General features: G+C 40.4%; 1 protein-coding gene across 2 annotated transcripts in view; it reads right to left on the bottom strand.

The window, feature by feature from the left end:
- UNC5C (unc-5 netrin receptor C) overlaps positions 1 to 9,885 on the bottom strand; it is a 382,002-nt gene extending 372,117 nt beyond the window's left edge. The window contains exon 1 of one of the 2 annotated variants that reach the window (XM_025385362.1): positions 9,411 to 9,885. In XM_025385362.1, the coding sequence (XP_025241147.1) occupies positions 9,411 to 9,534 (124 nt within the window). In that variant the 5' untranslated portion in view covers positions 9,535 to 9,885. The remainder of the gene's footprint in view (positions 1 to 9,410) is intronic. The other variant, XM_025385361.1, reaches the window with a different exon arrangement.
- Between the last annotated feature and the right edge of the window lie 5,628 nt (positions 9,886 to 15,513).

The raw sequence follows: 15,513 nt of genomic DNA, 5'->3' as shown, positions 1-15,513 counted from the left end.
CCCTAGTCTCTGTCACTTGGATGACAGGAGAGAACTTGTTTCCATCAGATAAGCCACTGCACTAATGAGGCAGAAACATCTCTTTGGAAACTGGGGAAATGACTGTGCAATTTGCCAAGAGCAAGGCAACTTTTCTAAGAAAAGTAAGATACAATTCTTCATTTAGAAATCAGTGATTAAATCAGTGAAAAACTGAGTTCTTAGTCCTTGACTACCTTTATGAATTTGTTTTACAAGTTAAAAAGTTTTTTCATTTGTTTGATAGGCTCCATTGGTTTTTTGAGAATATTGCCAAGTCCGTTTGAAAATCAACTCCTGCTCCTAAAACATAAAAAGCTACAGACACACACACACTCACAATTTGTGTAAGCACATATATGCTCACAGGGAATTAGGGAACTATGTTTGCCTTCTCCTTGTCATTCTTCATTTCATTAAGAGTCGGCCTGGAAACACCCTCCTAGGAAATATTTCCATAGTTATTTAATTCAATAAAAAATGATGTGTATCTTTCATGTGATCATCATTTCTAATAAATCCAATAAGATTATCTGCTCTCCCTTGCTACTGGGAAAACATACTTACTGCCAAAACTTTTCCTAGCCATCCTTCTACTTTTTTTTTTTTTAAACCATATTATAGTAAGTAAACTATAACATTTTTCACTGTGGTCATTTTAATTCTATACAGACTTACATATGTGTGTATAAATATAAACACAAATAAAAATGACAACAATACTTAACAGAGTAGCTTAGGAAGTAGCATTTTATAAAACCCCTGGAGGATACTGGTATACCATTGATTTAAGTCTAGATTTCTCAGACAAGCACATCCTGCCCAAATAGTTCCAATACAATTCAAACTTCTTACAAGTTTATACCTTTTAAATACTTCCCAAATTCTTTTGCTATGTTAATTGAAATATGTGCAAATCAAGACTCTATTTAGATAAAAATGTCAAGTCAGAGGGCCTGTTGAATAATATTATGATGAAATACTGATCTAGGGTCTCTATTCCATATAGCACAAATAAATCATTTGAACATGTCTGTTTTTCCTCAGCTTCTGAGAGCAGTTACTGAAATGGGCTTCTGTTTTCCACCACCCTGCATGCTCTGTGGGTGATGGCTGTGGGAGGCAGAGCGGGAAATGTCTGAGCCTCCAATCCTTGAATTTGATCCCTAACACATTTTTAAACTTTATTCTTTCATCATCTTATAGAGGAGATCCAGAAGGAAAAAGGAAAGCTAAATAAAATGACAGGCACCATAATCAATGTTTCATTTAGGATGACTTCAAGATTGCTGCTTGCTAAACTTGAGCACTTCCACTGGGTGGCTACAATGTGTATATTTGCCAAACACTTTATTCAGTGAGATAAAATTATCATTTTCCCTTAATCAAAAGCGAAATTCTAATGTCAACGTATTTCACATAGACATACAGCTCAAAGTGAAATTACCATTATTTACTTTGTATTTCCAATCATAAAGATTTTGTTGTGGTACTAATTTGGTTACTTGTTTGATTTTGATTAGTAATAACACAGATCTCCGAAAATCATGTATAATAACAGTGCTCTTGTCACTGACTATCATTTTTAGTTTCTATAAAAGTTACGGAATACCATTGGCTAAAATATAATCTTTGATCTAGTTCTTCAAAGGGTTTTTAAGGCCATATGAAGTTCCAAAAAGATATTAGAATTATTTAAAATATTGAATTTGAATACAAGTAACAAATATGCAAATTCATAGAGAATAGAAGAGTCCCAAATTGCTCCTTTTACCTTTAGTTCTATAAAGTAGTCCCCCTGCTTCTCTGTGGTTCACTTTCTGCAGTTTCAATTACCTGAGGTCAACTGTGGTCCAAAAATGTTAAATGGAAAATTTCAGAAATAAACAACTCATAAGTTTTAAAGTGCATGGAGCTCTGAGTAGCGTGACAAAAATCTCTCAGACATGAATCACTCCTTCATCCAATGTACCCATGCTGTATAGGCTCCCTGTCTGGTAGTCACTTAGTAGTTATCTTGGTTATCAAATGAAAAAAAGCAGTGTAGATGGGAGTTCCGTACTATCTGTACTTTCAGGCATCCATTGAGACTCTTGGAAAATATCTCCTGCATTTAAGGGAGGACTGCTGTACATGAATTTCTTTTGCTTGTTATTATAAGTAGATACTTTTATATCACGTACCCTATTACATTGCACTAAACTTCTATTATCTAAGAGAATGTATATTATGAATTAATTTAAAATGATCACTTTTATCCACAAATGCTGTGCTTCTATACTACATTTTTATATTATTATATACTCTAAGTTTTTTAAATTTTGAGAAAACCTGCATTTCTATTTATGGATATATTTCTATTTATGGATATATCCCTTCTGACTGTACTGTAGATGCATTTTAATAAACAAGCACTACTCTCTTTTTATTGCAAAGAAATATCCACATATAAGGTGGTTCTTCCGAACAGAAAAAAAAGAGAGAGAAAACAATAAATAAGAATAGAGTTCAGGCAGTCCATGATTAAATAATCAATTAAGAGATTGACTAAAACTAAGAAATGTTAGCATGCATCAATGAACTTGTTAAGTGTGCTCAGGGAGTTTCTGTTGTTTCACATCCTCAGTTAGGAGGGGGTATAATCCATGGTCATCTACATGAGGCATTTTTATAGCTCTCATAATTGCTGAGAAATGAAACTAGCCACAGGATCCACATGACAACATGATTAATGAAGGTAAAACGCCTTATCCTCACAACATTTTAAAATAAGTAAGACTGGTAACTCTGGTGTTAAATCTGAGTAATCAATATCATCTGTTAATATGATTATTGTGAGCACTGGTATTTAAAATAAGAACTCTAACAGGCATATCTGTATAATGAAGTTTCACCTGGCTCCCCTCACTCTCACATTCCACTGCCACGTTGGCAATGAGATGTGTTTAGTTATTTAACTAAAAGAGGGTATTCCCCAAACATGGGGGTTTTCAGATGTTACACTTCACTTTTGCCACACAAAGCACTTTCGAATCACTGCTCATTGCTATAAAAACTATACTGACCTAAGGACAAATACCTGCATATTTGGCACTTTCAAAGCTATAGCTCACTTTCTAAATTATAACTTCAATTTAATTAATGTCATGGCAACTTTAACACTATATACTCCATGTAGAAGGGGAGGTATGTTTTAAGTACTTATAAAATCTGGAAACATTCTTCTGTGTATTTTAAAACCTCATTATATATTCCTAAGTGAGCAACTTTTGGGGGAGCAGCAATGCTCAAAACAAAAAACCACAGTACAACTTCAACACAAAACTTTTTAATTCTGAAATTTCAGCTCAATATTTTCAAACATATTGCTCATAAAGAGTCCAAATATCTTCAGCATGATATATGTTTTGGGTTTTCATGAAAAGGCAGAAATTCTTCTGGTGGTTCCATAGAGGTAGATAGGATAAAAAAAAAAAAAAAAAAAGTTTTCTATTTCTGATCGTGTTAGCTCATAAAAGTATTACTATAAAATGTTTTTATTAAAATCTCCGTAAGTTTGAAAATAACAAATATTTAAAATAAGAGAAACTATAAATTATCCCATTACTAAGTTTCTTTTTTAAAAACTAGAAAAAACGGAAACACTAATGTTTGAATATCGCTCAAAGCAAACTTACTCTGCTTCAAAGTAGCATCTAAAACAGCACCAACTTTCTGTGAGTAAAACATCCTTGAGCTAAGAGATACTGAAATAATACCAAAGGTCTCATATTCATGTAGCCCTGCTCCACAAATACATAAGCAATAACAAACCCAAGTAAGAAATGAAACCAAAGAAGCATCCATACATATGTTTAAGAAGTCAGGTTAAAAAAGAAAGAGTGCAGAACCAGAACTAATAATAGAAGCAGAATGACAATTTTGTAGGCGAAAAATCTAAACTGTAAGTAATATAAAATGCCCTACAAATCTCTTATTTTATCTCAAAAGTTTGACAGAAAACATTTGCTCCAAACATGCAAAGAATAGCAATAACCATTAAACAGTAAGAATTAAATGCAAATATTTCACCAAAATATATGTCATCTAGATTATCTATGCTGTTTTAAATTACGATAACCAAACTTCCTATTGCAAATATAGTTTGAATAAATGAAGGTTCTGGTGAATTTGCTTTGCCTTCATGTTGACCTATTTTTTGTTTATTTTGTTTGAACACAAAACCAATTATGTTATTTAGAGTATACACTTGTGTCCATTTTCTTTTAAAGAAAAACTGTCCACATTCACATAAAGGTCTGATTTTCCCCAAACCCTTATCCGAAACCCTGGGGTGTACCTTTTTTCTGTAATAGTGCTCATGGATTTATGAAAAGTTATCTTGCAGTATTCCTTGAGAAAACAGAAAGTCAAGGACGAGCTTCTTGCAAGGACTTAACTGGCAGTGACTTAACATGGCATTTTTAGAACTAATAGGAGGTTAATTTTCCCAGAGAGAACAAAAGGGAAGAAAAGAGGCTGTGGAAGGGAATGAGATTCCCACAGGCTGTTCAGAGAACTGTGCTCTGTTCAGGCGTTTACAATGATCTACTTTGCAGCATCTCTTCAGACAGCTCCATTTCTTGCTTTTGGGGAAGCAGTATCAGCAGCTATCATGACTCTGAGTTCAAAATTATTGACCTTTAGTTTCTTTTACGTCTAGATTTCTTTGCCAATGGGTTGTAGAATTGGAAGTCAAGGAATAACACTTATATTCTATGAGCTAAACGCTGCTCTAATTGTAACCTGTAGTATATATTATCCTCATTTTTACATGTGAGGAAACTAAGGCACGGAAACGTTAAATATCTTGCTCATAGTCACACAGCTGGAGGTGCTGGAAGCAGTATTATGAAGCATTGGTAAGCACTGTGTTAACTGACAAAATGAGCATATACCACTAACAGCTCTTAGCTCGTGCTTCCCCAGAGCCAGATGAAACTTGCATTAAATCTAAGTAAAATGCTGTTGCAACGCAAACTTAGCTTCAAGAACATACAACTTCCAGCCAAATCACTGCTTCCAAGTTCTTCTGTGTAGAAATTTTAGAACCCCCCACCACCACTCACATTAGAATCCTAGCTTGACCTATGTTTACTGTCTTCAGATGTCTGAATCCAGAAAGTACTATAACTGTGTCCGCTTTTATACTTAAGAAAGTGAATTATAATTCCATGATTCTACTTCTGTCTTCCTGTAGGGCTGAAACTGCCTCGCTACATTCCGTTTCCAACAAACAGCATTCAGTCTGGGATGCAATATGAGTGCACAATAATTGTTTAAGAACTTTACTTCAAATACCATGCTTTATCCAAAGAAAACATTGTTTCTAATTTGTGAGGAAATGTGAACAGGTTTGTTTTTAACTGCCACAAATACAAAACTCAAACTAAAAAAAATATGTAGGCTAAAACTGCAAGGCAATAGCACTGGCTCAATCTCAAACCCCACAATTTTCCCCATTATCTTCCTGAAGTGGTTGCAGCCGGTAATTTTAATGTTTCTTCTGAGAGTGACTCCCTCTGCTGCTCCTGCAAAGCCATGACCTAAATCAGAAAAGTGCTAAACGCAGTTAAGGCCTAATAGAGCATACTTGCTGTTTGCACTAATTGGAGAACCTAGCATACATTAGAGAACAGTTATATTTAAGTCTCAACAATAATTCTAAATAAGCTAAGAGGGTTTGCTTAGTAGAGCTCATGCCCTGTTCATGTCCTTAGGGGGGTTGCTTAAAATAGACCCGTACGAATTCTGACTAGGACAACCAGCTCCCAAACTACAATAGGAGGCATTTGAGGACCCTGTCTTAATTAACTCTACCCTCAGTATCCAGAATACAGGGAGTCAATAAATGTCAGTTACAATCTAATGATTCCTAATTCTTTGCAAGTGTTTGGAAAGTTTATCCTTTGAAGTTTTAAGCATTCTCTAAGCTAGAATACACAAAAGTATTTTTCTAAACAGAAGTAAACTAGCCTACTTTTCCTTATTGTATATTCCTAATGTGAATTCATAAATTTTCTGTACTCCTACAATGGAAACATATACGACAGAATTGTAATGAACTTTAGTTGTCTTCATTGTTGACTGACTGTTTATACCACACCAATATGCAAACATGCATAAAGGAATTTTTACTCTTTTGTAGGAAGACATATTTTTTTTTAAAGTATCAGTTAAGATAATAGGGAATTATCCCAATCTGATTAGAGACTTCAGTAATTTTTTGTCCTGAGTTTGGTGGTGTTAACACTCAAACACTAGTTGGTGCTAGATAAGCAGCATACCAATGCTGTGTAGCCCAGATAAAATGCATTTATAAACTAGGAGGGTCCTAATTCAGAAGCACACTGATCACACACACACACACACACACACACATACACACACACGCTGCCTTTTACTAGTAAAATCTTTCATTCTTGGAAGTCAGAAACACTGCAAATTCCCTGGAGCTAGGAGTTCCCAGCAATCCTGAATGAAACAATTAGGGCATAGCCAGAAAGGAGAAAGTTGTTGCCTACAGCCTAGAGAATTTCCCAAGGACCTATTTAAAATGACTGCTGTCTAAACCGCAGTTACAAAACTCAGTACACTCACAAATAATGCCTATTCTATGTTTTATCTTAAATATCTGTTGTTTCCTTGATCATATCTGAAGATATATACATACTTCTAATTTCTGCAGTACTTCAACAACAGAATGAAAACCTTGTCCACATTGTAAAGTGCTTAAATTAACTTTCCCATGTTAATCGTACTTGGACTTTCATTCATAAGAAATAGTTCATTTGGATCTTTAAGTCATCACCACAAGGAAATCATACCTTGAGGGTATGGGCTAGTGTTCTAGTCCAAGGAAAGGAGAAAGAAGAGGAAGAAGAAGGGAAAGGAGGTCTGACCATCAGACCATTTATAAAATGTGTGATTCTGAGAGGAAAGTGTTAATAGTGGCTCAAGATAAACAGGCTGGGGTAATGTACTGCAGTGATGATGATAGTAGCTGATAGTGGAGTTTGGTGCTTTATCCTTCCTTTGATAACTAACAGACAACACATGAAGAGCTGGTATCCCTGGAACATGGAGGATAACAAAGATAAAAGTGGTAGAATAGTGCATTTTACAGACCATAAGATTCAAACAAAAATTTTGCTAATCAAGCACTGAAGGAACTAAATAAACGAAATGGACAAGAACTGCAGTGAAATGCACGCACCCAACAGAGTACGTTTCCTTTTCCACTTAAGACGAGACTCAGTCTCCAATCTTTAACTTGCCTACTCTATAAAAAGTGCAAGAGGAAAACAGTCTATCCTAAGCATTTTTTCTTTTTTAATCTCTTCTCCCTTCTTTCAATATTAATCCATTTACAATCTCCTGTTTGATTATCTTTATTGATCCTTTTTCTACCCAGTCTTTTTAATTTGGTTATTGTAAGCTCTCAGCAGGAATCCTATCTCTTGTTTGACATCTTTGGGGACTTTAACTTGTCCTTTTCCCAAACAGTTCTCTCACCGTGTCCCGTCCCCCTCTCCCACCACCCACCCCCATGGCTCAGTCCTTTGTGCGCCCAATAACAGCAGGCGAATTCCACAGGGAGTCATGCGGTTGATTCCACGACTATTCATCAGGTTGTTCACTTAAGCTTCCAAACACCCCCCTCTAAGTATCCCTGGCTAGCGCCCTGAGAACTTGTTATCAATGTTAGGAAATCTACAAGCTATGATTCTTGGTGGAGATTCCTTTTTAAATGGACAGACAGATGAACTCTGGAAGTGTGCATAAGAAAACAAGAGCAGAACCTCGGGGATGGGAGGCATCTGGCGAGAAGCGAAGGAAGGATTTATGAGCAGGGCCACTTAGCAGGGCAGCAGGAAAATTTACTCCCGAAGAAGCTATCGCTAATTCACAAAGCCTTGCTAATCACTTACCTCCCCACCCAGACCACACTCCTATGCTAGGCGCTCTCCTCCACTTCCAACAACCCCACCCCCATCCCCAGCGCCTCTCTAAGATCAGAGGGAATGCTCTCCGGAACCCCTAGGGTGTCTGAACATCACCTGGGGAGTTGGGGCTACCGTAGAGCCCCCCTTTACTCTCCAAATTTGGAAATAGTAGTAACCGAGAGTGAGGGGAGAATCCCTGAATTGCCTCTGAATGCTGCATAAGCTTCCTTCATCCTCTCCTTTTCCAGGAAAAGCTGAGCTGCCTCGCCTGAGCCGCCTCGTCTGAGCCGGCTATCACCACTGAACTGGGCTGAGAGACCCAGGTAGGAGTTGGGCTTGGCCAGAAGTTTTGGGGCCCAGGTGACCCGAGAGAGACCGCAGAGGGGTCAGCCTTGGCTCTTTCTTCTCCGCTCCATTCCAGTCAAGCTTCCCTGGCTTGGAAGGCTGGGAGCTGCTGCTAACACTTCAAACTAGGGGAACAAGAAGGGAGCCGGGCGATCAGCTCCTGAGCCTCCCCTCCTCCCTTACCCATCGCCAACTCCCGGCCACACACTTCCCAACCCGGCTTCGCCCAGGGCTCCGGTCACTTATGTTAAAGCTCACAGGCGTTAAATTAAAATGTCAGAGTTATAAACTGGTCGGCCACCCCGGGGAATTTCGGATGCGGTTTGAACAACCAGCCGGTTCCCCCAGAGCTCTGTGATTTTCATTTCTACGTCCCCTGGTGGGAGGCAGACATGAATTGGGGTATGTATGAGTGCAGAGGCATGCACACCCCGGGCCTGCCTCCAGCCGGGTACGCGGATTCGGGTGGGCTGTGTATTTCCACAGCACCTGAAGCAGCAGGCGAGGGGGACGGATGCTTTTGAGTCCTTGACAGTAATGGACACATTTCCTTAGCTGAGCGCCCTTCGGGGTCTAGTGTGCTCAGAGACTCAGTGAAGATCCTGCTACCCCAGCCTTGGCACAGCGCGAGGAGCCTCTGTGCATCACGCGCTTCGGGGTACATCTACGGTATATCACAGAGCGACCCGCACCGAGAGTCTCTCCAAACCTCTGTGTGTACAATATGCAACAACGTGCGTGTGTGGAGCTGAAAGTGCACAAGACACCCCAGGCTCCCACACGTATGGAGACGGATCGGATGCGTGTCCACACCCCGTTCGTCCCCGGCCCATTCGTGCCCATCTCGGAAGATAGATTAAACATTAATAATAATAATAATAATAATAATAATAATAATAATAATAAAGCTTCTTGACTAGTTGGGAAAGTGGAATTTAGAGTGGTTTCCAGTTGAGAGCAACGAGGCAAATTGAGGAAGTCAGGAGAACTGGGGAGGAGGAGAGGAAGGAGGGAAGGAAGAAGCGAAGGGAGGTGGCCGCGGAGCCTGGCGGACCCCCTTACCTTGGGCGGCGGAGCCAGTGCCGCTGGCGCTGAGCAGGGCCAGGGCAGGTAGTACGAGCATTTGCAGCAAGTATCCCAGTCCCAGTCCGCAGCGGGCCGCTGTCGCCCGTAGACCTTTCCTCATCGTAGACAGAGGTGTGCCGGGGGAGGGCGGGGGAACAGAGAGACGCGCAAACAGCGGAAAGCCCCACTGGGCAGAAGCTGAATCCGTGCACCGCGAAGCAGTCCGAAGAAATAACGACAACCGAGCGCCACACTCCACTTTCTCCAAGGGCAGGGGCCAAAAGGGGGAGGAGAGGAGACGCCGAGGAGGAGTTTGAAGGTCCCTCTTTTCCAATGCCTTCTAACTGACGTCTCCCGCGAGCGACTGCTCTGCCCCCACTTGGGAAGTCCAGGGAGGCGCAAGGCAGCCACCTCCGCCGCTCCCCCCAGCAGCAGGAGCAGCCGCAGCTCCGCCGCACGCCGAGTCTGGACTGCTCTCCGGGTCCCCTCGCCTGTGAGGAACACACACAGACACCGGGTGTGGGGGTGGGGGTTGAAGTGGGGAGTGGGAGGAGGAGGGAACGGAGGGAGGAAGCTTGGGCACCGTCAGGCGCTCTGGTCTCCAATCTTAGTGTTCTCACGCCGGCGGAGAGATGTCCCGGTTGTCGCTGCTGGGTGGCCAAGGAGGGTCACATCCTAGAGCAGGGCGCACGGGTGCGCGAAGGCGCTCGGCAAGGAGGCGTAGAGGGCGCAGCACAACTCCTCTGGGGGGTAACCGGGGGCGGGAGCACGCCCGCCCGCCTTATGTAAGCAAGGATTGGAGAGAGATCAGCGCCCAGGGCGGAAGGTGGAGATCAGCTGTGGGTTTGCCCGCTGAAGCCGAGGCGAGAGATTCCAGAGGAAGAAGCAAGAAGCGGCTGCGGAGAGTGGCCGCGCGCCTGCCTCCCGCAGTGCGCCAGACCCGGACGCCAGGAGTGCAGCGGGCGCACCCTGGGCCACTTGGCTGTGTCCAGTGGAGCTCAGCCTGCCGCCTGCCACCTTCTTCGCCGCGCCGGCAAAGCTTGAGCCGTACTCCCTGGGACTGGACTCGCTATACGACTTCGGGTCTTGCGTTTGACCAAGCCGGTGCGGGCTCGAACTGAAGTCCTTCTTGGTTGGGGAAGAAGGCATGAAGCTTTTGCAGTGCTCCAGCCCGCTGCTGTCCTGGGGTTGTCAGCGCCTGTCAGACTGCTTTATGTTCCGAGCGCGTGTGACCCCTTTGCAGTGGAACAGAAACTAAAAGCTCCATGAAAACTCATTCTGCAACAGTGCTTTCTTTGCGTGCATCTTGGTGGCTGACAAGGGTGGTGAGGCGATACTGGAAGGAACAAACTCTCTTAGAAAAAAAATGCAAAGCAAAATTTGTAGATACTCAAAGTGATGATGGAGCCTATAACATGTTTTTCAAATTTCTAATAGTGTGTGTAAGAACTCGAGCTGCTATGAATTTGTTTACCTTTCTATGGGAAATAATTGTCTACGTAGCCGGGTTGTGAATCCCTGTTGTCATGATGAAGGAAGGATGCAAGACTGGGTGGGTAAAATAAGGAAAGACTAGACAAAAGGAAAGTGAATTTATTAAAAGATCAACACGCAGACACAGCATTTTGGGAAAAAGAAAACCATTTCCCAAGATTAGCATATCTTTAAACTAATAATACATCAGGGAATTTTATGTTCTTGGTGCCAAGGGGGCCATGTGTAAACACACATGCACACACACACGCAGGAAACATGAGGTCTAATTTTGGCTGTGGTCATAACTACTGTTACCCTGGGTAAGTCAGGTAACCTGTGAATGTCTCAGTTTCTTCATTTGTGAAATATTTTGATAGTTTCAAAGTTCTCTTAAGTTCTAGCGTTCTATGATTCTGCCTGCACAGCCCCATCTAGGCAATAAGACCTATCTTGGATGAATCAGGGAGATCCAGAAAGGTAGTATTTGCCAAAGACATTGACAAAACCGGCCACTTCTTATTTCTGTGGAGACTCTGTCCACCACACAAAACTCTTCTTCACGCTCTTCATCTTCTCCATACCAAGATATCATGATATTTGACAATAGGGTAGGTGCTGGCACCAGACTGTCTGCCTTCAGTTCTTAGCATTTCTTATTACTTGACTGATATTGAGCATTAAAGCTAGGTGCCTCTCTTCCCTAACTTGTAAGATGGGTCTAGTAACAGGAACTATCTCATAGGGTTATTTGAGGATTGTATAAGTTAAACATATGTAAAATGCCTGACACCAAAATTGTAAACTGCTGTTCTTACCGTTCATGAAAAATTCCCATTAGCCTTATGCTATCTCGACCAGTGCTGTTCAGCAGAAATTTCTGGAATGAAGAACATGTTCATATCTGTGCTTTCTGAGCTGGTAGTTATGAGATACATGTGGCTACTTGCAATGTGGCTAGTGTGAATTGGAAATTTTTATTTAATTAATTTTAATTTAAATAGTCACATGTGGCCGGCGGCTACCATATTTTATGGTGTATTGAGGCCACTAATAACTTGTCAAGTATTTTGAGAATGGCTTCACAAGGGATTATTATTATACTTATCTGTATGTACAATTTTACTAAGAAGGACAACAGCTTAAATACTAAGAAATCTCCACATATACTCACCATCACATCAACAACATCCAAAAGTTATTTGTTTATTTATTTACAAGTTTATTGCCTGTCTTCTTACATTAGAATTTAACTGTTTTAAGACAGAGATTTTGCCTTTGTTCATTATTTCAACCACAGCTCCTAAACTGAGCCTGATATATAGTTGGTACTCAATCAATATTGATTGATTTCCTGCCCAAAAAGCTCAATGGGGAAGACTCCTCAAAGTCTAGGACAGCTAAAGAAGGTTGAAATAGTCACCTACTCCTGTTTGGGGCATTGAGGTACTCAGTGACAGATACCACATGCAATTAGTTCCTTAAAATAAATAAGAGATTAAAAGAGGAAATGTAGTTAAATACTGAAATTCAGCCTAAAGATGGCAGGAGAATGGTTTGAGAAGTGTATAGAGTGATGAGGTAGAAAAGGAAGAGGAGAGTGACAGCACCACACCAAGGACAGGAAAAACACCAGCAATAGATCAGCTTTACACAGCAGGCAAGTTTCCTGCTATCTACAAATACAGATGAAACTTGTCTTGTGGATTAACATCCTGCCTACTTTTGTTGATCATCACATTTTTTCCTCATGAGAGAAATAATAGTGTTTTGTATGCTCCTGAGAATAGGCTTACTAATGTCACCGAGATCTGGGCTCAAATGACACTGCTTAGGGAGGCATTCACTGACCAAGTTACCTAAAATAGCAACAATCTATCATCCAAAGTATTATTTGCCGACTTTGATTTTCCATATAACACTTATTTTATATATGTACATATATGTGTGTGTGTATATATATGTATATGTACATGTATATACACACGCTCCAATAAAATTCTCAGGGGAGGAATTTTTTTTTCTAATACATTCAGTGCTGTATACCCAGAACCTGGAACAATACCTTGTACATAACAGGTGATCAATAAATACTTACCGAATATTGAATGGACTGAATCAGAGCCAATGGATTTAAAACCGAGCTAAGTCCTTCATTAAACCTTCTTGCTCTCCTCTTCAGCCTCCCAAGTTATCAAATTATGAGTAGGCTTTCCTAGTTGTTGAGTAAAATCAAGTTTTGACAAATTTTCAACAAAAATTTATTGGAATTTGACTTTTTAGGGTTGGAATACTGCAGGTGTTTAAGGGACAGACATGAAATTCATCTCATCTTGAAAAACGAAAAGCTTCATTTAAATCCATATACAAGGGCTTTCTTTTTCTTGGCTGCAGTGAGTGGAGAATTAACTCTGGGATAATAAATCCCAGTGACAGGTGCTAATGGGAATTAAGCATGCAAATCCCCTGCATATCCCTCCAGAAATCTACACCAAGAAAAGTATGCTATTTAGCATGTAGGCTGCTTAGTAATAATATCATTTACTCGGAACTAGTACTGAAAAAGTTTCCAGTTTAAAGCTTACATCAAAAACAACTGATCATATATTTTAATTATGGAAATATTTTCTTTCGTTTTATCTCTCTCCTTATAGGTTTGATTCCTCACTTTTTATATGTTTTGTGTACTTTTAAAAATAAATCTCCATAGCAGGGATATTATTAGCTGGATTAACTGGCAACATAGGAGAAAGAGGATTTTAGTGAATAAATAGGATGGTGATGAGGAAAACTCCTTTCCTACGAGTTGGGAGTTCAGAGTCCTCACATAATGTTACTGATAGACATCAACTAAGGAGAGCCAGATGGTCTAGATTCAGTTGATTCAATCCTCCTTCCCTACCTTAGTCCAGAGAAAGAGATTTAACTTGTCATAAACCAAAACTCTCTAGGGCTTTAAGCTTTTTATTAATTGTATTAGATAAGACCCATTTGGTTGCAAGTGAAAGAAACCCAACCCGAACCAGCTTAAGTAAAAAGATAATTTATCACTGTACATAACTCAAAAACCATGGATAAGAAATATCTATTTAATAATAGATACCATTTACTGTCACTGCGTGTCAGGCACTTTCTAAGCTCTTTACATGTGCTATCTCATTTAATCATCATAACTGAATGAAAGTGCCATTATTATCTCCATTTCATAAATGAGGAAACAGAGTGGTTATGTAATTTTGCCCAAGGTCACACACAGTATTTACTAGCGACAGTCTGATTTGAGGGATCATGTCCTAGACCCATGCATTTAAATGTCACTCATGGGACTTAGTACTTCCCCCACCCTCAATATGTTGGTTATGCTCTCCTCTGTTTTGGTTTCATTCACAGACTTACGATCTCCATCCTGGGATTCCCAGCACCTCCAGGTTTACGTTGTCTTTATCATTGTCAATCTCAACACAAAGCACACTCATTTCCAAATGGCAAAACATAAATACAGAATTATGGCCCTGGCCTATCTTGGGCCACATACTCACAACTGAGGTAATTACTACGGCCAGATATTTGGCATATACTGAGAGGCAGGGCCTGGGTCATGTGCCAATATTTGCCAACTGGAAACTTGGATTGAAAGTGGGGATAAGGGATTGTCCAAAGGGATACACTGGAAAATGATTAATACAAAAAAAAAGAAAAAAGAAAAAGATGCCAAAGAGAATGGATGTAGGGCAGAAAAATAACAAATCCCTATTCTGTGGTATATGCAGCCGGATGAGTTACCACTGTAGCAAAAGAAGAGCACTAGTTAAGAAGGGCTGAAGAGAGCCAACCCCCTGTAGATTGCTTTTCCCATTAACTGACTGAAAGAATTAAGTCCAATTCAATTCAATTCAGACAACTTTCACTTCCCCCCTATTATATTGTGGTTCCACTTTAGGACTCCTAGGGAAAAATATACATGAGGTGTAGTCCTTGTGTGGAAATGGCTCAGAATCTAACAGGCAATATAAATGAATAAACAGAAGGATTTTAAATAGAGACAAAAATATTGTGGGAATATAAGGATATGGGAGCCTGGGAAGAAGATTTATGTAAAAGTAAGACACACACTTGTGTGTCAGCAATACTATGCTTCACACAGTGGGTGTATTTATCTCTAACAATAAGGAACCTGGGAGTAGGCAGTAGATGGCCACCGTGGAAGCTCAGTTATGCTCTTTTCATGGCTTGGCTCCATGCTCCAGAATGTACAGCTTTCATTCTCACAGTTGCTTGATAGCTTTTCCACCTCTAGGAGTCATGTTTCACTTTTCAGGCAGAAGAAGGCGGAACAGGCCTGAGGGGCTGCAACTAGCCTAGACGCCTTCCAAATAACTTTTTTGGAAGCCCTCAGCCCAAGTAGTTTCCATTTCCTTGATGGTCTGTCAAATAACCCCCTAAGATCAATCACAAGTGGTGGATAAGGAGAAGGGTGTTGTACATGTTGGCCAGATCATCTGAGTTGGACACAACTCTTTTGGAGAGAAGGAACAAGGGGAAGGCACAGAAAGAAAGACATTAAGACAGGATATTTGAGGATGGATTTGAAGAATTATAGGTAAATGAAAAATAGTTTGTTGGTTGA

The sequence above is a fragment of the Theropithecus gelada genome, chromosome 5 (assembly GCF_003255815.1).
Source record: "Theropithecus gelada isolate Dixy chromosome 5, Tgel_1.0, whole genome shotgun sequence".
NCBI lineage: Eukaryota > Metazoa > Chordata > Mammalia > Primates > Cercopithecidae > Theropithecus > Theropithecus gelada.
Note: the sequence above shows the minus strand (reverse complement) of the source record. Positions and strands in the feature narration are given on the sequence as shown.